Raw genomic sequence first — 25,643 nt, 5'->3', positions numbered from 1 at the left:
CAATAAGTGACGGATTAAACAAAGAGAATCACTACGACATCGACATAGAAGCTGAATATTCATTGCGATAAAGTCTTGCTATGCAAATGGTATGATCAACAAGGTATAGTGTACATATTACAACCCAACGTATTCAACAGTCAGATCCAGTCGATCGATACGATAGCTTTTGATACAATAATTTTACTTAAAATATATTGTACTAATTTTTTCCAATAAATACCTTTTAAAATGAAAAATGATCAGATTATATACAAGCATTTGTCTGCAAATGAAAGGAAAATCGGACACTACTCCATTTCAAAGATCTAGAAAGCTTCTAAGTAAACCATGGATAAGCTTACACATGATGTTAAGCCATTCTATACCAGATTTATAACAGGTCAATTGAAAAGTCCTCGGTCCGACACATAAATGGCGCTACTAAAATTAAATTCATATATTTTTAGTTAGCCCTAACCCTCAAAAGATGCGTGTATAAATTTGATAGCTGTCGGATCATTAGTTTGTGAATTATAGAATTTTGACTGACGTTTTCGTTACTGTGAAAAAATGGATAAAAAGGAATTTTGCGTGTTGATAAAATATTGCTTTTTGAAGGGAAAAAATACAGTTGAATCCAGAGCCAAAAACTTGGCTCGATGCCGAGTTTCTGGACACTGCCTCAGAAAAATCAACGATCAAGGATTGATATGCTAAGTTTAGACGTGGTGAAATGAGCACCGAAAACGGTGAACGCAGTGGACGCCCAAAAGAGGTTGTTACCGACAAAAACATTTAAAAAATCCACAAAATGATTTTGAATGACCGTAAGTTGAAATTCAATGAAATTGCAGACACTCTAAAGATATCAACTGAACGTGTACATCATACGAATATTTGGGTATGAGAAAGCTCTGTGCAAAGTGGGTACCACGCAAACTCACTTTTGACCAAAAACAAAGATGAGTTGATGATTCGGAGCAGTTTTTAAAGATGATCAAGCGTAATAAACCAGAGTTTTTGCGTCGATATGTGACAATGGATGAAACATGTCTCCATTATTTCACTTCGCAGTCCAATCGACAGTTATTCCAGTGGACTGCACACAATAACCCGCTCCAAAGCGTGGGAAAACGCAACAGCCGGCCGGCAATGTTATGGCGTCTGTATCTTGGAATGCGCATGAAATAATTTTCATTGACAACCTTGAAAAAGGAAGGACCATCAACACCGACTATTACGTAGCGTTATTGGACCGTTTGAAGGGCGAAATCGCCGAAAAACGGCCGCATTTGAAGAAAGAGAAAGGGCTGCTTCACCAAGACAATGCACCGTGACACAAGTCAGTGAAAACGATGGCAAAAATCCATGAATTGGGTTTCGAATTGCTTCCTCATCCACCGTATTCTCCAGAACTGGCCCCCACCGACTATTTCCTGTTATCAGATCTCAAAAGAATGCTCGCTAAGAAGAAATTTTCGTCGAATGAAGAGGTGATCGCCGAAACTGAGGCCTATTTGAAGCAAAGGACAAATCGTACTACAAAAATGGTATCGAAAAGTTGGAGGGTCGCTATAATCAGCGTATTGAAGGGAATTATGTTGAATAAAAAAACTAATTTTCCCAAAAAAATGTGTTTTACTATGGTAGGCCTGGGGCTTTTCAATCGACATAACAGGTAATCGAAAAAAAATTCAGTTTTTCAATCAAGTTTGATACCAAAACCACAATAAAATCAAGTTCTGAACTATAGATAACCTGTTTAAACAATGTTATCCATACCATCATATTAGAAATATATTGAAAAGGCTTCATAAAAATAAAAACTAGTTTAACTGGACATGTCCGCCTTTGAACACTTCATGTTCGGCATTAATCAATGATCTAATAAATCATAAAAATAAAAAAAAAACTAAATAAAATTACAAACCTTAGTACTCGACGCATATACCGACGATTTACTCGTCGCTCGGTGTAGTTCGGCATGGTTTTTATCACTATCTTTCGATGTATTTGCCAATTTTCCATCTGGAGCATCTCTCGCTGCAACAAAAATCATTATTAGACGTTAAAAGAATCGACCTAGTTACGTAATACATTATAATACCAGCGTTGTGTGTTTTTATTTTCGCGAAACGAAACAAAACACAACTATAAAATTTATCTTTATATTGTAATTTGTTACGAACATTCTACCAAGCTAGCGAAAACGATTACTGCAACTATATAAATAAACAAGAGTGATTCATGCAAAATTATCGAGATATTTTTGTTGAGCGTTGCGAATTTCTTTTTATGTGATGCACAGATAAAAATACACCCCATTTTACTGTAAATAAAAGGCATCCCAATAAAATAGATGACGTCGAATATACTGCCAAATGCAGTTTGTAAACATGTAAAATTCCTTTTAAACCCGAATTAGATTTTTTCTTCTCATTTTGCCCTATAGTTAAAAAGAGACAGAATGTAGTCTGATGGCATACAGTAGTTGACAAATAATTTCAGATTTGGCGCACGCGCACTATATTACAGAAAATAAACTATGGAAAAGAATAAACTCTGTTGTCTTCCCTGTCTAATGACGGTACGTTTCATACGTTTCATGTTTTCGAATATTTAGAATTTGTGCTACAATAATAATTCTATAGGAATAATAATTAAATTGTTGTGTTATTCTTGGTGGTCTAACATACATTGGTTTTAAAATATGGAAGAACAAGGGTAGAATGTATGGTTTTAAAAGGTATACAATCCTAACAGCATCAATTTTATTTATAATGGGAATGTTAGCTGTCAAATTTATATCAAATAATTTTCAACGGCATCAAATAGGACTCAAAATATAGCAACATTTCTCTTCCAAATAGCAGCAATTTCAAAATAATAACAAGAACAGAGAAGAAAATTATTCTTATTGTGTTGGAAATAGTCAATTCGTTAATGAGTTTGTCCATCAAGAATAGTAGTAAACACTGTATTAACTGGTAATAATTAGACATATATTTTAACCATGATATGATAAAATTAATATAAGATAAGATAATGAATAAGATATATGAAATAATCAAATTTGCTAACAAAAGTAGACCTGTATCAAATAAATAAAACATAAAAATATCAACGATTTCCTAATGATCTAATGACAAATAAGGAAACGAGAACTCATTTTTAGGTAGAATATAGGTAAATAAATTATTGTTTTGTAAAAATAATGATCTATTGACTGGGGACTTCTTTCAGCTGGGGTGTGTCGATCAAGAATAGTAGCAAAAGTTGCAGTAGGGATCATAGTATGATATATATAGTAATTGTATTTATATTATTTCACTTCATACATTAATTTAAATGAAATATGTTATTACAAAAGTTTTACCAATTTTTATTTCCCTCCTTATTTATCAAATTTGTATATATTTATTTATAAAAATAACTTATATATAAAAAAAGAAGTAAGTAAATGAAACTGTTTACACGCATGCTCCAAACTCAAATTGTCTGATTCTAAAATAAAGATATAACCGAACCTGTTTGTAAAATTCAATTTATGTTCGTACTGATCGACCCTTGCCAAATTTCTTTAAAGAAGTTAATGCCGTAACATTGCGATGTGCTGACATTTGATGACGTGCACTGGCTGTTTTATTGGATAGTCTATATGTTTGGCCTATTTAAAGTTTCAACTTTCAGGTATAGTTTTCTCTAGATTAAAAGACAGTTCATAGGTCCCTTTTTTGTGGAATATTCGGGTGTGTTGTATAATTAAATAATTTTTTCCTTTGATAGAAAATGTGACAAATATAAAATGGAATTAAACCGGCATGATTCCAGAGCTGGCAAATTCAGTGTACAGTTTTCTAAGCCAGCCTATGACAAGTCTAGTTTAGATGTAATTACAATTAACAATTCTATCTTCTTTTTCCTGCCCGTCTGTTAACTTCTGTCAGTTACAGGTAAAATACAAGTATAAATGGTAAACAGGAGGACTATATGTATGACTAACACAAATAGTGAATAAACGTTACTTAGCTTGTATGATGAATATTTGTTAGTTTTCTGACAACTGCATGGTTTAGCGTTGAGATTGTCAGGTTATCCAAATTTATGGAAACTTCATTGTAAGTTTTCATATAAGTTAAGATTAACTGTTGAAACTTTGTAATCCTCGGTCAAATTCAAACAAACAATTTGAAAAATTCTATAATGTCATAACGTTACAAATAAGTGGTAATATTACAAAGTTTCACGTATTGTTTACGTTTACACTATGACTGGTTTGGAACTATACTACACCGGATAACGTATTTTAAATAATTAAGCAATAATAAGTTATAAGAAGTCCATATTTATTTCTTTAGGGCAACGTTATAGAACATGTATTAATATTTTCTTTTCAATCAAATAAACAAAATCTAAGATATTTTAATTGGTTTTTTTTATCAGTTACAGTTGTAGATATATTATCCTTTATGAAATATGAATGTTACAGTGAGTATTCTTACCTGTCATGGTTATCACAAGTTATAATGACCAGAAACTAACTTCTTTCAGTGGCACTTATTGTTATTATTTAACGTTGTTATTATATAAGAAATTAACTGTTAAATATATTAGGGGGATACAATTTTATACATTAATGTGTATAAATCAGATGAATCAAACAGTTGGAAAACATCTACATGGCTTGGTAAAGATAATTAATTCACATGAGATTTCTAAATGTCCTGGATTATTCCATTATGAATAACTGTTTCTGTGAAACAAATATACCATTTCATACATATATTCTAAATCTAAATTAAATATCAAATAAATAGTATCACTTCAATATATATGTCTATGTATATGGATGTGTATATATCTGAGCCACAATTAAGAAATGCTAAAACAGTTAATCAGTATCATTCATTCCCAGAATTAGCAATAAAGTACATAAAAGAATCAAACGTACAGATAGGATTGTTCGGTGAGTCAAGAAAATATGTGTGAAGATAAAAAAACAAATAAAGATTTGAGCTAACTATTAATAGCCAGAATAATTACTAATTCAATAATTGACTAATAATTCTCTGACGCTAATACTACTAACATTTTGGAAAATTCGTTTTTTTCATTCAACATAATTCCCTTCAAGGGTGATTATTGGGTGATTATATTGAACACTGATTATAGCGACCCTCCAACTTTTCGATACCATTTTAGTAGTACGACTTGTCCTTTGCTTCAAAATAGGCTCCAGTTTGGGCGATCACCGCTTCATTTGACGAAAATCTTTTCCCAGCGAGCATTCTTTTTTTTTAGGTCTAAGAACAGGAAAAAGTCGCTGGGGACCAGGCCTGAAGAATACGGTGGATGGATGGACTTTTGCCATCGTTTTCACTGACTTGTGACAAGGTGCATTATCTTGGTGAAGCAGCACTTTCTTTTTCTTCAAATGCGGCCGTTTTCCGAAGTACGAACTTAAATGGTCCAATAACGCTATCTAATAGTCGCTGTTGATAGTCCTTCCATTTCCATCAAGACAGTCTATCAAAATTATTCCATGCGCATTCCAAAATACAGAAATCATAACCTTGCCAGCCGACTGTTGCGTTTTCCCACGTTTTGCAGCGGGTTCATCGTGTGTAGTCGACTCTGATGACTGTCGATTTGACGTCGGTGTGAAATGATGGAGCCATGTTTCATCCATTGTCACATATCGACGCAAAAACTCGGGTTTATTACGATTGATAATCTTCAAACACTGCTCCGAATCATCAACTCGTCGTTGTTTTTGGCCAAAAGTGAGCTCGCGTGGCACCCACTTTGCACAGAGCTTTCTCATACCCAAATATTTGTGAAGGATATGATGTACACGTTCAATTGATATCTTTAGAGTGTCTGCTATTTCATTCAATTTCAATTTACGGTCATTCAAAATCATTTTGTGGATTTTTTACATATTTTCGTCGGTCCACAGCGTTCACTGTCTTCGGTGCTCATTTCACCACGTCAAAACTTAGCATACCAATCCTCGATGGTTGATTTTCCTTGGGCAGTGTCCGGAAACTCGGCGTCAAGCCAAGTTTACATCATATTATCAAGTATTTTTCCCTTCAAAAAGCAATATTTTATCAACACGCGAAATTCCTTTTTATCGATTTTTTCACAATAACAAAAGTTGCTTCACTCAAAATGCTATAATTCATAAAGTAATGATCCGACAGTTGTAAAATTTATACACGCATCTTTTGAGGGTTAGAGCTAACTAAAAAACATATGGATTTAATTCTAGTAGCGCCATCTATGTGTCAGGCCGGGGACTTTTTAATTGACTCGCTAAGTGTTGAGAATGCATGAATTTCGAAAAGATATGGCTCTAGCAGTTGACTATAGTTCCGCAGTAGCAATTTGTACATCTTGTAGATTACATACATTGACAAAGTTAATTAGATCAAGGTAAGAGCGGTGTGAGATGTTGAAACAACCAGTAACATATATATAATATACAACACATATTATCTTATTACAAGTTCAATTACCAGGATGTTTATATGTTTTGTTGTGTTAATATAAATGCTATGCAACTAATTGTTTTCACAAAACGCCACAACATCCAAGGTTAGAAAGGAACGTTTCTTTTAATAACTGGCCGCTAAACATCGAGGATATTTTGTTCGTGTGCGATAAAAATATAAAACTTTTGGAATATAACAAGGAATCGTTGGCGAAGCACCGTCGACCTTGACAGTTGATAATAATAACAGTCGACGACGTTATGTTATGAAACGGGTATGGACGCAAAATCTGAGATCAACAGGTCAGCCGTGTTATTTAAAGGCGTTCAATTTCTTGTATTTATAGAAAGAGAACCGTTATTTTTTCCCATTTTGATAAGTTATTTTAAACGATGACTCTGCACTTGTTTAATTCATGCAGTATATTGATGCTGACGGGATATCACACATTATCACCTAACAATAGTAGCGCAATCAGGTTTCGTTTAGAAAGTTGTAGATTGCTACATGTATCGATCCCCTCATTTCTGGATCCACTACTGTCAATCAACTCCAGTACAAAAGAACCGTTATTTTTTCCCATTTTGATAAGTTATTTTAAACGATGACTCTCCACTTGTTTAATTCATGCAGTATGTCGATGCTGACGGGATATCACACATTATTACCTAACAATAGTAGCGGAATCAGGTTTTTCGTTTAGAAAGTTGTAGATTGCTACATGTATCGATCCCTTCACTTCTGGAGTAATCAACTCCAGTGATTTAACAAGTGCGCAAGAATAAGGATTACCATTCATTCATATTTACGGAGCTGTATTGCGATTATGCACTGACGAAAACAACTTTGCCATCAGAGTAGTAAACTAATATATACAAGTCTACAAGTCTCTCAAAATAGGTCTGTCACCAGTTGCTGTTCACGTTGACAAGTATTTTGATTCCGGATTTCATCCATAGTCATATATTTTCCAGTTTGTTACCTTTAAACATGGCCAAACTCTAATTAGAATCATCAACACGTTCTTGTTTTTGGTCAATTGTGAGCAAACGTGCCACCCATTTTGAACAGAGTTTTCACATAGTCAAATGCTGATGCAATATAAAACCAACACTTTTGATACCTTTACGATGTTAGCTAAATCACGCAACTTCACTTGTCGATCATTCAAAACGATTTTGTGGATTTTTTAAAATGTTTTCTGGTGTTATCATCTCATTTGGAAATCCACTACATTCTGCATCATCGGTGTCTCTACGACAACAAACCAATGTTTTATTATTTCTGATGGAGGTGTTATTGCTTCGCTTGAACGGTATTTTTACCATCTAGTAGCGGCAGTGTAAAATTAAAACACGAAAAGTAGTGTCACTACATTCTGCATCATCGGTGTCTCTACGACAAGAAACCAATGTGTTATGTAGTATATTAGTATATTATTTGTTAGTAAGTATATTAGCTGTTTTCAAGTATTTCTTTTAGCGAAATATATTGATAAAAATGCAAAGTAACAAGGTAGATTGATTTAGTTACATGTTCCAATGTATCAAACAGTATTCTGTCTCTTTTTAATTAGGGTAAAATGATAAGAAAAAACTGCATTTTGCAGTCCATTTGACGTTATCTATGACGTGCATTGACTGTTTTATTGGAGTTATTTAGTTTAATAATTCATAATAATTAAAAACACCAAATTACTTCTTTTGTTTACAATATAGACAAAAAAATAGATATGAATGGAGAAAATCGATATCAATATTAGTGTTGAAGCAAATTGTTGTTAAAAACAGATCATTGTACTACTAATGCTTGTTTTAATACTCTACCGCTAACAAGTGCTTAAATAAAAATAATCAATTTGTTATTGTCATGTTTTTAAACAATTTTATTCAGAATAACCTGAACTGGCGAACTTAGCGCCTTTAAAACCGTATCTAATCAGTCATTTTGGCAAATTTGATAAAGTGCAATTGTAAATCGCCATTCATACCACAGAACACTTAAGATATACGAAAAATAAACACCTTATAATTTATTATCTCGAGAAACATCCGTAGATAACATTATGATATCATAAACATTGAATATAAATATATGGTATTTACTAAATGAACATTATTTTTATCTGTTTGGGACGTCCACGTATCAACTCGTCATTTAATGAATGAATGTTAAATGTGTTATTATTTTGAAAAATTACTTAAATCATAAGTTCCAAATTGCTTTTTATATCCTAATTACATGTTCGTGGTGAAGAGACGTATCTTATCATATTATTCCTAAAACTAGAATTGCTGCAGATCGAATACATTTAGGACAAAACCTATAACAGTGAGGAAAACTTGGTGATGATATCGGGTAGCGGACTTTGATACCTGATATTATCATTTTAAGACATTTTCATAACATTCACACTCACATGATGATGACCGACGTTAATTGAACAGATTGGACAATGTATGAAAGATATCCTCTTGCATGACAGCATATTGCAGTAGTTGTGAAGGATATACTGGTACAGCTCGAATGAGAAGTTCTGTACCTACCAGCGTACTCACCAGAGTACCGCTTTCTGATTACCACTTGCTTGGGTCGATGATTGGATCGCTGCCAAGCCAACATCATCGCCATGTCGCCAGAAAGGTGGGAAATTTTTAGAAAATGATTTGCCTGTTTATAGTAAAAAAATATGCAAGCGCCTAAAAAAACATATGATAGTATTTAATGACCCCAATATATACTACGCTTATAAATTAGTTTCAAAAGATTGAAAATTTGAAGCCTTATTGTGTAAAATCGGTGGAATTCTCCCAATCACTCACTCAATTTACGGACTCCATATCAAAAGAACGATGTATCTTTTGAGGCTATCGACGAATAGATCCATTTTTAGTAACTTCATAAGAAGTTAAGCGCTGCTCAGATGATTCATATGTCGGAACAAGTAGTTTCAGAAGAAGCAAGGTCTGGAGAATACGGCGGGGTAGCACGCCCTATTTTAATGTTTCCAAGTATGTTTTCACCAGTTTTGCGACATGTGGTTGAGCGTTGTCATGCTGAAGAACAACATTGTTGTATAATTGCTCGTATTCCGGCCGTTTTTATAGGTTTTCTAGGCGTTAGGCTAAGCGCTCGAGCACACCAATTAGAATCAATAGAGACCCCCATTGATGGTTTCATCGAGCAATGCCTTCAAATCCTCGTCTTAATTTTTTTTTGTTCTCCAGAACGGTCTTTGTATTTGGTGTTAAAATTACCACTCTTAAAACGTTGTAACTAGTATTCACATGTTTAAAATGGATGGAACATGGTTGCCGTAAGCTTCACACAACATTCGATGACCTTCAGTACCCTCTTCTTCGAACTCAAATAAAAAAGTTTTTCACAAACTTTTCACAAATGCAATTTACTCGGTACACATTCAGGTATGTACAACACACTGAAAAAATGTTTTGTTCACACTTGGACGAAATGACATATCCTGAAAAGTGAAGCCAGTTAGTGTGGCCTCAACATCAAATTGTTTACAAATGTAGCCGATGCTATTTAATACACAGTAACACCATAGGTTGTAAATATTTATAGATCAGACAAAACAACGTCTGTCGGATCAGCTAGTAATAAATATAAATCGAACCTACCTGTTGGTCCGTGATCCAACTTTCGATGGGACTTGGACGTTCCGACGCCACTGCCCGAACTGCGACGGCGCGTTAACGGCGATGAGTAGATCAGCTGACGCAGCGACCACCGCCCCGGGAAACGCTTCTTGGAACGGGTGCCCGCCACGCAAGGTGACAAACCACCAGAGGCCGTTCCGCCGCCACCATCGCCGCCATTATCCAGCGAACCTCTCATGATATATCCAAGTTTCGGAGGTTAGGTCTTGTTCAGTTGATGAAGATGTAACAGACTAGTGGGCATCGCTGGCAACCCAGGAACTATCTGAAATACGAAAATAGAGAAATTAAAAAGAGTGTCATCATTTCATATTTATTCATTCTTATATAAATTTTAATTTTGTTGTTATATATATATATATATATATATATATATATATATTTATATATATGTATATATATTAAAGTCTCCTTTTACCAACTGTGGGTTTATCTGGACTGGGCCTAAAGTTTAACGTGGACTCCGAACCACGGTCCTCAGCATTAAGCCTACCGACACACAAATTCACAACATTCACAAATTTTAAACACAAACATATTTATGCCCCAGCAGGATTCGAACCTGCGGCTATCGCAACAGTAGGAGGACCGTCCCATCGCCTTTACCACTGCGCCACCAAGCCGGCAATTTTGTTGTTGATTGTGTATTCATAATAGCCATTTACGACAAATTAGTAAAAATAACTCGAATTCAACTCTTTCTATTTGTAGTATATCACATATATAGACAGGACTCTAAATACTGCCTTGCCGTACACTTGTTATTGTTTCTTTTATTCATCAAAAACCCTGTCTGAACTTTGTTCTTTTCGTAGGCTTTTTCAACTGACTGTTCAATACTTTTGAATAAGTCATAATTTTTGAATATTAGGAAGCCAATAACGGACATTTGGAGCTGGCAACATTATCTCATTGAAATATGTGAAAACTTACTCAACATCGCAACATAATTTTATCAGCTTAATCAAATGATACGTTAAGAGAATTCATTATTCATATTCAGCTCATCAAAATCAGGAAACCATAAACCCATACAATATATCTCGCGGTTTTAGTCAAGGTAATATCTATTTGTTATTCCATACGATCAACAAATACCACAATAGAAGATGAATGGTGTCACCTTCATCGGTATTCCTACATTTGATGATTCAAAATGTCGCTAAAAACAATAGAAAATCGGCAAAAACACACAAAAGAAAATTACAAACATTACGACTTGTGTTTCTTTTTTGCAATAATGCCGTTCAATTTATTCAACGGACATTGGTAAATATTTCCAGTAACTGTTTAATTAGGTTTCAGCATCTCGTAATACACTACAACTTGATGATGCCACCATATGCACAGTAAGCCTTTAGAACCATGAATATTCCACTTTGGTGTTTATGTGGATGGTTCTTTGGTGCTTTGTACTTTCCATCGCCAACAATACGCCATAGAGAACTAAGGTGGTCATTAGATTTCGAGGCAATACCGAGTAGTAAGGTGGATAATCTATAATATTAAGAAAAAATCTAATTGCAATTTAAATAGTTAGTCCTTCATCATGGTCGATGTACATAATTGAGCTGAAATATATAACATTGCCTTTATTCGCAAATTATCTACATTCACCAGTTAGAAAATTTAGATCCAGAGGTTTCAAAATCAAACTGAAAATAACAATATGTGTTTTCATGCAACAGTCCGATCTATATCGTACACCCAATTTAACTAAAATTCTCAGTCATTTTTATGTCAGCAAATGCCAGTATTTTTAAACAGTTGAATTAAACAATTACAATAGTTCGTCTGGCGCATCCTCACGAGGGTACTGTAATAATAATAATAATAATTTGTTTGTCTTGATTGGAAAAGCCAATAGAATAGGAAAAGGCAAATATAAAATAATTTCCTTGCCAAATCTAGATATAACGTGGATAATGTTTAGATATATATTTATAAGAAATACTTAGCAAAGAAAAAATGGTTCATATGTTATATAAACATTTTCAAGTTTCCAGTGATAGAATGTATTTACTGACTATGTGTACAATGCAGAATTGTAACATTGAATATAAACATTATAGGAAATATAAACATTAACACTACAAAAAATTTATTGTTTAAATAAAATAAATATTTAAAATAAAATGTGTTATATTATGTTAAATTTAAAGCCACAGCAATGAACAAATAAGAAATAAGTTTTCACACAACTTTTTTACACATGTCTTTATGTTAACTGTTATTGTAGAAGTAGAACACTAAGTTGAACACTTAGTCATCTAAGTTGAATAAACAGGATATTATTTATAGCTTTATATTTAATATGCTAAATAATAAAAATTAACAGCTTAGATTGAATCTTTTTATTTATTGTGTAAATGTTTGATCAAATGCCAGTAATATTTAAAAACGTTACTTTTAATAAAAAAATGTTTTTTAATTTCTTGCAATAATTATTTTAAACTTGACAAGCCCACTGGTGACTATACTTGATGAAGACATTAAAGATTGTTACACAGTCCAAAGATAAGGCCCGTTTGGTACGATTTATGTTTCTGTCATATCGATTAGAGGACAGTGTAAGAGTGCATGAAAACATTTTAAAAATATTTCATACAAAAAAAACTAAAATTCCGGATAAAATGTTGAATATTTTGATAAATACATATAATTCTACAGTTATTGTCGGATACTATTCTATTTATAAATCTCTAAAATTTAAACTCTCCCATTAATTGAAAAACCAAACGACAGAACTAATAAGATTATCTCTTACGGAACACAAAAGTTACGATTTTAAGAATCTGATATCAACAGAATTATAATGGGATTATATCATAATTCTTAAATACTATTTAACGATAGAGAGCATAAATCAAATACATAAAACAACGAAAGATTCCTTCCATTCATCGATTATCCCCAATTCATTAATACACTAACAGGTCTTTCAATACAGCGATAAATAAACTTCATACCTAGCACCTGTTATATTTTTTACCAGTTTGTCGTGAAATAATTTGTTAAAATTTCTTGCTATAATTATTTAAAACTTGCTAACCCTCTGGTGATCAATCAGCGCTAAACTTGATTTAATTTGTATGTATGGCAGATTGTTTTCTATATTCTCTATATTAACAGATATATTCGGCCATATTAAGTATTCCTAAGTTGGCATTTCATTTAATTATGAAGAGAAACTTGGCATTCCGTTCTTATAAAATCCAATAAGTGCATGTTTTCAAGGAAAATTATAATAATTTAAGAAAAACTTGCCCACAAAAGAATATTGGAAGTATTTCCTAGGCAGCGTAGACCAAATAATAGCGTAGACCATATTCAGAGGCAAAGTTCAATTTTCATTTAAACGCTTATATAAAAACACAAAATTGGAGACATTGAACTACTGCTAACACAAAATGAAGACATTAAATTATTGACAGACATTAATTAATTGTCACACAGTCCAAAGATAACGCCTGTTTCGAACACTCTGATGAAAACACACACAAAAAAAATTCCGCATAAAATTTTGAATATTTTGACAAATACATACTATTCTACAATTATTCTCGTTCTATTTATAAATCTCTAAAATGTGAACTCTCCCATTAACTGAAAAACCAAACGACAGAACTAACAAGATTATCTCTTTTGGAACACAAAAATTACGACTTTAAAAATCTGATATTAACAGAATTATAATGGGATTATTTCATAATTCTTAAATACTATTTAAAGATAGAGTACAAATACATAAAACAAGGAAATACTCCTTCCATTCATCGATTATCCTCAATTCATCAATGTATTAACAGGTCACTTTAAAGAATGAAAATTTCACTGCGTTTTAATAGAGCGCTAAATAGACTTCATACCTAGCACCTGTTATATTTTATTACCAGTTTATCGTGAAATAATCCTGTTTTTATCGCGTTAACATGGCTATGACGAAAAGCAATTAACAGCTGATGTCGTTTTAATATATTGGCTATATTCGGTAAATATACGAGAGGATATTTGGGAACCAAATTTTATTTCTAAAAATAAAATCGTACGATATTACATAATAGATGAAATACCAACTGTGCAATAAATAGTAATAGCAACTTTTTTTATTCTATTACAGCAAGGATTTTTAATTATCTTTTAAAATGAAGAAAAAATGTAGGTCAAATATTTGAAATAAAAACAGTTGAAATGGAGACATAAAGAACCTCCAATTATAAATATAATAGTTAAGATTTCTCTCTTGATTTATTTAAGTAAAGAATATAAAAATACAGCTATCATCAATTTCGTTGTTCTATACCTAGGACTATACAAATCAATAGCAATTACTTTCATCAACATCATTATTCTAAATTCAAATGATAACGACAGAACCTAGGATAGCGTGCATGCCTCGTTATCTAGCGATATCTATAGAAGATACATTACGGAAGAGCTAAATTTTTTATTTTACGACAGAAAAGGTTTATTTTCAGCGGGTTATTAAAAACATTCATCAATTTCTATCTGTCTGACTTTATACTGATTTCTTTTAATTTACCACAACTGGTATTATTCCATTATTTTGATGCCACGTATTACAAATTGTTGTTACAGAAGAAAATAAGTTTTGTATGGTGTTACGAGTTTACAAATTCTGGTGGAGGTGGAAAAATAGAGGTAGCACTGTGCTTTTATAACGCCTGTCAACTGACGACGTTGGATTAAACATCATTTGGAATTTGTTGTTATGCTGTGATTCTGCTTCGAAACGTGTGAAAATGCAGATATATAGTTGCATAGTCGATTCAAAGTGTTTTTTAATGTTTGTGGATGTTATATGCTCGGTAAACGTTTTGATGTAGTGAACATTGACAAGTCAATAAAAAATACAAGAACAAAGCTGTACAAATGTCACTTGGTGAAAATATATATCACTTAAATGATAGCTACTTTTGCTCGATGAATGTCATTGATATGAATGAGAAAAACAGTACAGTGTAATTTCAGAAATGCCTTAAGAAGTTCGTCTTCATCACTAGCGAGTAATGGAGTACGGAGCAAGGAATATAATAACTAACTCAAATTTTACAAAAGGTTTAACGCCTTAATGTTGTTGCCATAATTTCACAGTGTTGTTCACAACTTTCTTGGTAACCACATATCACGGGATTAAAAGCACGTAATCGATAATTTGTTCCAAAATAGCCACAAGATTGAAGCTCACGTGTCTCTTAGACGTACGCAAAATTCTTTAAACCAATAGTGATAAGAGGTCAATCACTCTAACCTATAAACTATTGTGGCTGTATAATTAACTGTAGTTTTTAGGTGTACTATAATGTTAAAATAAATTATATTTGATAACATTTTTGTTCAATTATTTTATTTAGGTTAGAATTTTGTTATATGTCAAAGCCAAACTGAACTAAAACTCAGAGTTGATGGGGCAACATTGCGACATTTTGACGTCACTAACTTAAATGACATATATACATAGAAAAAATAGAAATTTCACGGTATAGGCGACCTTGGGGAAATGTTTTGTTTAGTTCAATCAACTGTAGCGCTGCGATCGCAAATTGTGATTGGCTAGTTTAAATTCCTGGTGCCGCCACTAACATGAAATGTGATTGGTCGATCAAATTGTGTGAAATCAGCATTTTCTATGGGCGTCCATTTTTATGTTTGTTGTTTGTAGGTTATGGTTTTTGTTCAGATCACGAAATTTTCGTTTTACGTTGTGCATATTTTCTGTTTTACATTAGTTATTATGGAGTAATAATATAAAAATTGATGACAATGCGTCAGTGCAGTAAAGATGTAGTGTACCGGGGTAAAAATCTACTACGGAAATTAGACATCGTTTCCCAAAGAATGATCTCGCTCCTTTCCAAAAATGGGTTGATCAAGTAAATCATAGTAAGTTACCAGGATAAACCACAATGCAAATATATCAACGTCATGGTGTTTGTTATGGACATTTTAGTGAAAAATTTAGAATTATCCTTCCTTCACGAACAGGTATTAGGGTAAATGCATATCCATCATTGGTTTTATCAGGTACATATAAAATTATCTATCTACTACATGTCTGTTTATATATTGTTTGTTTACAGAAAATCAAAACCTTATCAAGATGTTAGTAGTAATAAAATTCAATTAATCTACCAAGTTGTTCGTATGCATGTATTATGTATTTGTCAGTGTGATGTCTCTACATAAAGAAGTCTTACAAGAAGGTAATAATTAATATAACTGGATAATTAGTAGTAATAAATACTACTTTTAATTGTAAAATATCCCTAAAATATTTGCAATACTTTAACTTTTTAGAACAATCAGTGTTCAATAATTTTATAGTAGAGCTATTGTATATTTAAATTTGATTGCCTTGTTAAGAAAATATTTGTTACGGTGCCATCAATTAAAAATTTAATTGCTACTTTTAGGGGATTTATTACCTTAAAGAAATCTATTTTCTAAATTTAACAATAACTACATTTGTTTAATAAATCTTATCCAAGACTGCTTAAAGAATTTCGTTGGATCTATTAGAGGTCATGGAGGTAGAAACAGCATCCTTCACCTAGTATGTTCGAGAAATCTTTAAAAGGGCACATCATCACTTCAATTTTTTCACATCATTCTCCCGGAGAAAATTGTGAAGAAGATGAACATGTTAGATAACTTATATTCTTTTTTAACGGGAGATCTAGTACCACTTGAGGTTGTTAAATCACCAGTTGAGTCTATATTTTCAGTTCCAGAGAATTTTGCTCTAAGGAAAACAAGAGTCTAGTATTGTATTTTAGTCTTATTTCAGGCTATTTAACAAAACTTCTGAAAAAGAGACAACATGCAATATTTGTCTACATTCTATATTAAGTAGTTCCACAGATTAAATACTCTAAAATCTAAATATCTTTAAAAAACACATACATTTTTAGTGTTTCAACTGTCCAATCCATAATGATTTTCAAGACCAAATTTTAAGTTATTATGAGGTGTGATTGTATTTTTGGTTTAATGAAGTTAATGCAATATCAACAGGGAAGGATTTAAAGTTTACCTTCAATATATCAAGATAAGTTAGAACTCTAATAGATCCCATAAAATTGATGGCACTAAACATATATGGGAAGGCGTTATGGAAGAATTATAGATATTTTAATATTGCCTAGAATAGAGTTCATAATTGTTTTTTTTTGCTTTTTGTTTATATATATTTATATTATTTACACTTATGTATATTTGTATAGGATTTTATTTTAATAAATTAATTTTAAAAATTAAATTTGATTTTCATTTAAATACTATGGGCCAATAAATGTGACGTCACAAAATAATTAGGAGAAATGGCAGACCAATCAAAGCAAAGTATTTTCCTTACAGGTTTCTACATAACTATTTTAAACTAACCAATCAAAATCGCGTTGTCACCGCCGCCAATGATTGGACTAAGCGAAACTTTGCCCCACTACTTACCATTGCAGTTGCACACCCCTGCATATGTAGAAAATAACTTTGAATAGACTATATGTGCAAAGATATAAGCAACTCAGAGAAGTCCGGGACTGAGAATAAAGTTAATTTTTTCTGAAAAGTTGTTTATTGCTTGGGATTGGGAAAAATGACGGTCGCCGATCAATATTACTTTTAAAACGCAATATTTTTCCTTGACATGTTACGAACAAATTAAATTCAATTCAAATAACGCGACAATAACAGAGACTCGTATAACTTCAGTACATTTCACCATAACAAGACCCTTCAAATTTTACAAACAAAAATACTCCTTGCGACAGTTTTAATTTACGTCAAAGTGTGCGCTGCTTACAACAAAACGAAATCATAAACGAGAAAAATAACATCAGAGCGGGCGTTGACAACCTCCTAAAGGTCTAGATTTAATAACGTTTTCGGGATTCATAATTCGAAAGCCTACGGTACGATCTTTGATACCTTATATAAAACAAACACATTCCTTTCACTTAAAAACGACGTAAAAAATCCACAAGCCTTTAAAATCCTTCGAATATTAATACGGCCGCCATTATTAGGTAACGACAGAGTAGAACCCAGCGAGAAGAAAAAAAGAGACATTGCGGAAAGTGACAACCTTGCACAGCCACTACAAATCGAAAAAAGTACAATACCGAGCGAAATATTTTTAATCGGTTAATACACTTTAGAATATCTAGTGCCTATTAAAAATGATATTTACAAAGTAACACTGTTTAATGCATTGTGATTCAACAGCTAGAACAAGGTCAATGTTTCGTAAGGCAAATATCAAGGAATATTTGGATAACCATGCTCCACTGTAATACATATTAAAGGTTATTGGGACTATAAAAATATGTTGGGTGTTTTTGTATTAGATATTAGCGAAAAAAGCGTAAAAAGTCAAGGAAATTAAATAATTTGATGATTTCTAGGTGTATATACAGTATATTGTTTTTACTATTCAAGTTCAGAAGAAAGAACCTATAGTCAATCCGAAAAACAAGTCACGTCATCACGAGGTCGAATTTATTGCCAATTTCGTTTTAAAATCAGGTGACGAATCAAAATTATATTAGCTATTTCTATTCCAGATCAAATTTATGAAATGTATAAAAACTGTCAGTAATTTCTTCGATATAAACATAATTTAGCACTATTATTTGAGAAAAAACTCTTAGTTTCGGAATTAAGTCTCTTTGAGGGTTGTAAGTCCCTTTATACATTTATGTTAGGAACCACAGAATTTTAAATGTGAACGAAATGATGTAAGATAAGCCACGAAGAGGTCTAATGGAATTTCCAAATAGTGCTTTTTAAAGAATACATTTTTTAATAACGTATAAGAAAATTAAAGATTTGTTATTTCAATTAGCGTATCTAGACGTGATATGGATATTTCAAAATAGAACATTGGGCCACTTTTGACAAGACGATAATAAAAAGAGTGTAAAGACAACAAAAGTTGATAGGAAAAGGCTAGAATAATATTTCATTAGGTTTTGTTAGCAAGAACATTTAATAATTCGCTGCAGATTACAGAGAGAATTTCATCCAGGAAACAGGAATGGTTTTATTCCTGAAACAAAATTCATGTTACACCATACCATAGCACACTGGTGAAAAAAATCAAAAAAAATCAATCAAAAAATTTAAAGAATACATTTTTTAATAACGTATAAGAAAATTAAAGATTTGTTATTTCAATTAGCGTATCTAGACGTGACATGGATATTTCAAAATGGAACATTGGGCCACTTTTGACAAGACGATCATAAAAAGAGTGTAAAAACAACAAAAGTTGACAGGAAAAGGCTAGAATAATATTTCATTAGGTTTTGTTAGCAAGAACATTTAATAATTCGCTGCAGATTACAGAGAGAATTTCATCCAGGAAACAGGAATAGTTTTACTCCTGAAACAAAATTCATGTTACACCATAGCACACTGGTGAAAAAAATCCCTACAAGTGATTCGACAAAGGCTGTAATTAAGGAATGGCTTTTAAAATATAATTAAGTGAAGATATCATGTTAAGGAGAAGACAAATTTAATATTTAATGCTTTGCGGATATGGCAAATGTATTAGGCACGATGCAGCGATTAAATCTAGTTTTAAACTGTAAAAACATTCAGAGGTAGGAACAGAAGAAACTAAGTAAAAACGCAGTGATAACACAATGACTTGACCAGGAAACACAGCAACGAAAGGAACAAGAACTAAAGGCAAAAAGCAAATACGCTCTCTAATAAAGCTAAAATACATTACTTGGATATACAATTGTTAATTAGATGAATTAGGGATACCACCACATAAAAAACGCTTTCGTGGCTGTATAGTCCCAAAGGATGTTCTAAATCTAAAAGAAACCATATCGCAAAACATGAAACCAAGTCGATTATAAATGTAGTTTAACATCCAATGACGTTTTTGTCAATTTGAAGCAAATCATGTTTCAGTTTATCCAACCATCTTGGCTTTGCCCTTCTCTTCTTCCTGCTAGTAACTAATCTGTTTAATTATTAATTTACAATTACTTTCTGGCCGATTCTCAAAACATATCCTACCTACTTTACTATTTGTATTATTTTTCATCTTATATATAGTAAATTATTATTATGTATTCCATATCGATTATTTAGATTCGAACACTGGGTCCATACTTGGATAGTCTTCAAATAGGACGAATTGTATCATATCAACATCATCCGCATGTTACCCGAAAGATGGGCCAAGGTTTGATATTGACAGTGGTGGACAATATTTTACCGAATAAATATGTCGTGTATATATAAATAGCTCTTATATAAAAACGCTCAAAGAAAAAGACGATTTTAAATTTGTACTTTTAATCTTGATCTTAATGTTAATTGATTTAATCACTATATTATTACTTAGTTATACAGACCATTATATTTCCAAATTTCATTATTTTGTTTTTTTTCATACACAGCTCGACTTTCTATCCTTATATTAATTACTAGCGGCCCGCCCCGGCTTCGCACGGGTGCAATGCTGATACTAAATTAAATACACTACCGAAAAAATATGAACGTTGTATATAAAAACATAGCGGCCCGCTCCGACTTTGCACGGGCATAAAATATATATGCCTATGTCACTCAATGAAAACATGATTAAAATCGATCCAGTATTTTTGGTTCATTCATTACTGCCCTTGGCCTGCACGCATTAAATTTGGAGTAAAACAATTCCTCTTCCCCTATACTTACTATGAAGATTTCCTGCTATCTTTGGAATATCTAAATTCATACAATTTTTATTACATTACACATTTTTAAACGCAAATTTTAAATTTGTAATATCTCCGAAAATATTTGTTTAAATTACATGCTGTAAGGAAATATGGTTCCTTACATATGGTTGGATCTATATTAATTGCACACTGTATTTAAGGTACTTAATTCGATAAGGATTAATGCCGTATTGCTTAAAATAGATTCGTAAATAAGCCATTTTCTCACGTAAAAAGTAAACAATAAAAATGGTTAATGTGGGTTATCCCTAAAAGATAAACATATACCATCGCGGACTTTTTTGTAGACCTTTTTATGGTGTACAATACTGTAGTACATTAATTTGATCTAACTCGTAGGGTTAGGCAGCGTTTTTGCTAATTGCTAAATAAGCCTAAAAAAATAGGTTAATTTACGACATCACGTTAGAAACCTCTAAAATTAGCAATGTTGCCTTAGTATATTATGCATGTATTATACATATAAACCTTCCTCTTGAATCACTCTATCTATTGAAAAAAACCGCATCAAAATCCGTTGCGTAGTTTTAAAGATTTAAGCGCACATAGGGATATAGGGACAGAAAAGGCGACTTTGTTTTATACTATGTAGTGATTCTAACATATGTTTTAGCGCTTCTTCTATCTTCTTTTTGATATTATAACTAAGTAATTTGCATATTCCAAGAGTCGTCTAGTTCCAGATTACTGTTTTACTATATCATTCTTGTTATATATTCTATAAACGTATATAAAACGCGTATATATTGAGAAAGCATCTACATATTTTACTCATTTTGTGTTGTTACATTGGTTTTATATTACTTATACTTTAATTCCTTTTTATTTTAATTTACTTATAATTTATATTTGTTTTCTTTAGTTTAATTGATATTTTAACTCAGTTGATTACTATTTAAAAAACTATTTAAACTATTTTAAATCAATATATATTCTGCAATATTTTAGGAAAAAAAATAGAAAGACATTTTGATACGCGATGAAAATAGAAGCTTGAGGGTTTCATAACCATAGAAAAATGAAAACAACAGAACAGAATCCGATCTTGAAAAAAAAACTATAAATATGATAACAAATATAAACAAAACCAACCAGCAGAAAAATAGGTTATTTAACAAATACAAATCCTCAAAGTTTTGAAAATATATAAAACCAATGATCAATAATCACATGATCGAAATATAGCTAAATTTTATAGATAAATAATGTTTTCTAAATATTATAATTCTCTTTATTAGAATTGCCACCTATAGGTCACCTACATCTACTAAATAGATTATATACATTTAAAATATTTGATGCCACACGTCAATACCATTATTTAAAATACAGACGTAAGTGATTTGTGTTTTACCTTGAGCTGGTATACGGTTATATCAGCAATTCAAATATATGTAAGATGAATATCAATATAAACTGCTTCCAATTATTTCAACAATTTCATTATAATGTAGAAATATGTAAATAATCTCGAACAAAATTATTGCAAAATTAATTATGGATAATCTACTTGAAATACGCAACACAAAACAAGGTTTTATCGATATTCGAAAACAAGTTAACATTTATAAAATCTGAATAAATGTGAGTTCAGAATATTCATTGATTATGCTGTGTCATATTATTATTCGACCGCTCTATCGACTTGATTGAGCTACCTCGGATTTCTGGCTCTTCTGTAAATTCAAAATACTTTAAACATTTTAAAATGTTTTTCTTATGCGGTCAAGACCCTAATTCCACTGGTTCGAAGAATTGAAAAGACGTTGGTAAAGTAGACACAACAGTGTAAAACTAAATAACCCGCCAATTTTACTTTAAAAATTACCTTTATTAAATTATTATTAACAATAAACCATTAAAAACAGACGAAAAGGCAAAACAAATAATAAAATTAACATTTTTAAACAAAGACGTAACTAATTTGTACTTGACGTCCTTCAATTAATGGACTACTATATCAACAATTCAAATAACACGGTTAATTAACATAAGTTTGGTGTAAAAATGAATATTTCTACGTCGATTGACAAAAAACGAATGTCACCTTACAAAAATAGATATAACGGCAAACTCATTCCGTATATTGGACCATTATTTTTTCTTTTAAAACACAAATAATTAATTTAATTAAACATGCAAAGGGTATTTTTAAACACAAAACATTGAACTGCAAGCCTTAGTTTTTTTAATCTCATGGCAAAATATCGATACTGTTTCAACAAGCTTAAGATGTAAACGTCATCCTGTTCTGTGTGCAAACATCGATAATTTCTGGGTTTCTAATTGTTTGACTATACATCACTGATATGCTACATGATGAGAAGATACGAAGGTGGTATTTATGCGATCGCAAGAAAGACTGAAAATGTACAAAAAAAAACGGTAATGCTTACTTTTCATGCATATCCCAAATGCTAGATTTGTGTAATACATTTTGCATTCCAAACACTTCCACCATCTGTTAATTGATACTTAACCTATCTAATTGACAGATAACTCACTCTAGGAAATACACATACTAACACAACTACGTTGTTGCCTATTTTTATATGAAATAACATTCCGCAGATGAAATCAAATAAGTAAAAAAAGTCTGAGAATTAAATCATATTCTTATATAGTCAGCACCCCAAATACTTGTATAATAGATCCATCAAACACCCAATGGGATCCTTACTAAATCTTTAGATGACTGTAAAGAACATTAATTAAACGAAATAGTACACAAAAATGACATGAAGCAAAATGCATAAATAGATAATAACCAATAATGAGTATGTATATAAAAATTAAAACAAAAAATGACGAACACACATAATTATGAGCACATATCAGATGATTGCATGTATTTTAATCAGAGATATGTATTGGCAAAAACCGAAGTGTTGTACAATCCATGTATCAACCAACGATCAACTATCGTCAAGGTAAGGTCATAAATTCTTGCTGGATATATAGTACTCCCCGAACCTTTCTGGATTTGGGAATACCAACGGAACCGTCGGTCGAAGAGAATACCTAGGTACGTGACTTCATTCAACCACAGGATGGCTGCAGCGTCGATCTTAAGTTGCAAAACGCGCAGTACGGAACGCTTCTTATGGAAAATGATGGCCTGGGTTTTCTGAGGATTGAGCTTCTTCTCAAGTCGTCCTTGAATCGTGTTCTCGCACATAGATGCCGTGAAGAAAGCAGTGTCGTCAGCATAGAACGCGTTTTAACAGTATATTAGGCTTCATATATAAAAACACTACACCAAAGAAACCTGCTTAGAACTCTACCTCATCGGTGGTGTGGAAAAAATTTCCTAATATAAATAATAAACACGACCCTAACCTACCAACTACTATGACTATAATTAATTGTAGTTTAAGTCATTCGATAATATATGCATTAGATACACTATAATGTTAAAATAAATTATATTTAACATTGTTATATGACATAACCAAAACGAACTAAAACTCAGAGTTGACGGGGTAACACAGAGACGTTTTTATGTCACCAATATAGATGACGTGAGTTCACTGCTTTATTGAACGGGCTATAGATGCACTATAATGTTAAAATAAATTATATTTGTTTAAATTAGAATTTTATGATATGTCACTGTTTATTGATTTCACTGTTAGTTTGGACCGACTATATATCATAATTTGTTTCATACATCATAATCTTCCTTTTACTTATGTAACCAGTTCGTTCTAATATACGGACATATTTGCACGGTATTTCAGGAAATAAATTATCTGCACACCATTCGCCAAATTGATTATTCCATCCATCGATTGCCCCAAGCCGCTTTCAACCGGACCCGGTCCGGTTCCAATCGATCAGAACGAAACAGTCGACAGGAAGTCCCAGGACACAAATAAATATGCCGAGATAAGTTGATATGTAAGCCAAACAAAAACCAGTTTCGTATTTACACAGTGATATAGAATGAAATTTATTTTTGCGGCGTTATTTACTCTTTATGTCTCTCGTGATCAGATATTCTTATTATTATTCTTTTTGTTTTATTATCACTGGTTATCTCTAGCGTTGGGAACTTTCGACTGGACTTGACTATCGACTGTTTAGTAATTGACTATTTTTTACTATGGACTGTTTCAATCGCTATTTTTGGTTGGACTAATTTTACTACTTTTTACTAGTGACTGTTTCAGTCTCTATTTTCGGTCCCATTGATTTTATTACTATTTACCATCGATTGTTTCAGTCGTGTACTTTTAGTCACTAACTATGAACTTGAAAAAAATGTACCGAATTTAGGCTTACATAGATTGGTATATAATATATATAGTTTTATGATTTTTTTAGTAGTTTGCTTGCAAATAACAATATATTGTATACTAATAATATAGTAGCATTTTGGAACGATATTTTTTAAGATTGTTAATGTAACAGAGTAAAAAGATTAAAATTGTGAATGGTAAATAGCAAAATACTTTTGACTGTCTTTACGGCAATAATAGGTAATATTTTTTTGATTGACCTTTTGCTTTGGATCTAACTGTTGATTTTTGTTAAGAAATATTTGCGTTCAATAATAAATAGAGCATTTATTTTATTTAAAAAAGCTCTAGTAGTTATTGTGCAATCATTTTTAATTATGTCATGAATTAATTTTTTTCTATGATAAGGCATATGTTTAATTTTTATTTAGTATTTGTAGTTATTGTACATCTTTAGTTTTTAGGTTTTGTTTAAGT

At 31.8% G+C, this 25,643-nt stretch overlaps 1 protein-coding gene across 2 annotated transcripts in view; it reads right to left on the bottom strand.

Moving 5' to 3' along the window:
* LOC143189967 (E3 ubiquitin-protein ligase RNF19A) overlaps window positions 1–25,643 on the bottom strand; it is a 115,626-nt gene that overhangs the window by 69,869 nt on the left and 20,114 nt on the right. For both annotated transcript variants that reach the window (XM_076393993.1, XM_076393992.1), the window contains exons 2-3: window positions 10,121–10,424; window positions 1,913–2,025 (exon numbers count right to left, since the gene is read on the bottom strand). In XM_076393993.1, coding sequence (XP_076250108.1) covers window positions 1,913–2,025; window positions 10,121–10,337 — 330 coding nt within the window. In that variant the 5' untranslated portion in view covers window positions 10,338–10,424. The remainder of the gene's footprint in view (window positions 1–1,912; window positions 2,026–10,120; window positions 10,425–25,643) is intronic.

The sequence above is a fragment of the Rhynchophorus ferrugineus genome, unplaced genomic scaffold (assembly GCF_030347505.1).
Source record: "Rhynchophorus ferrugineus isolate W39M unplaced genomic scaffold, kcgeb_rfMv2 rfM2, whole genome shotgun sequence".
NCBI lineage: Eukaryota > Metazoa > Arthropoda > Insecta > Coleoptera > Curculionidae > Rhynchophorus > Rhynchophorus ferrugineus.
This window is presented reverse-complemented; position numbering and strand designations above follow the sequence as displayed.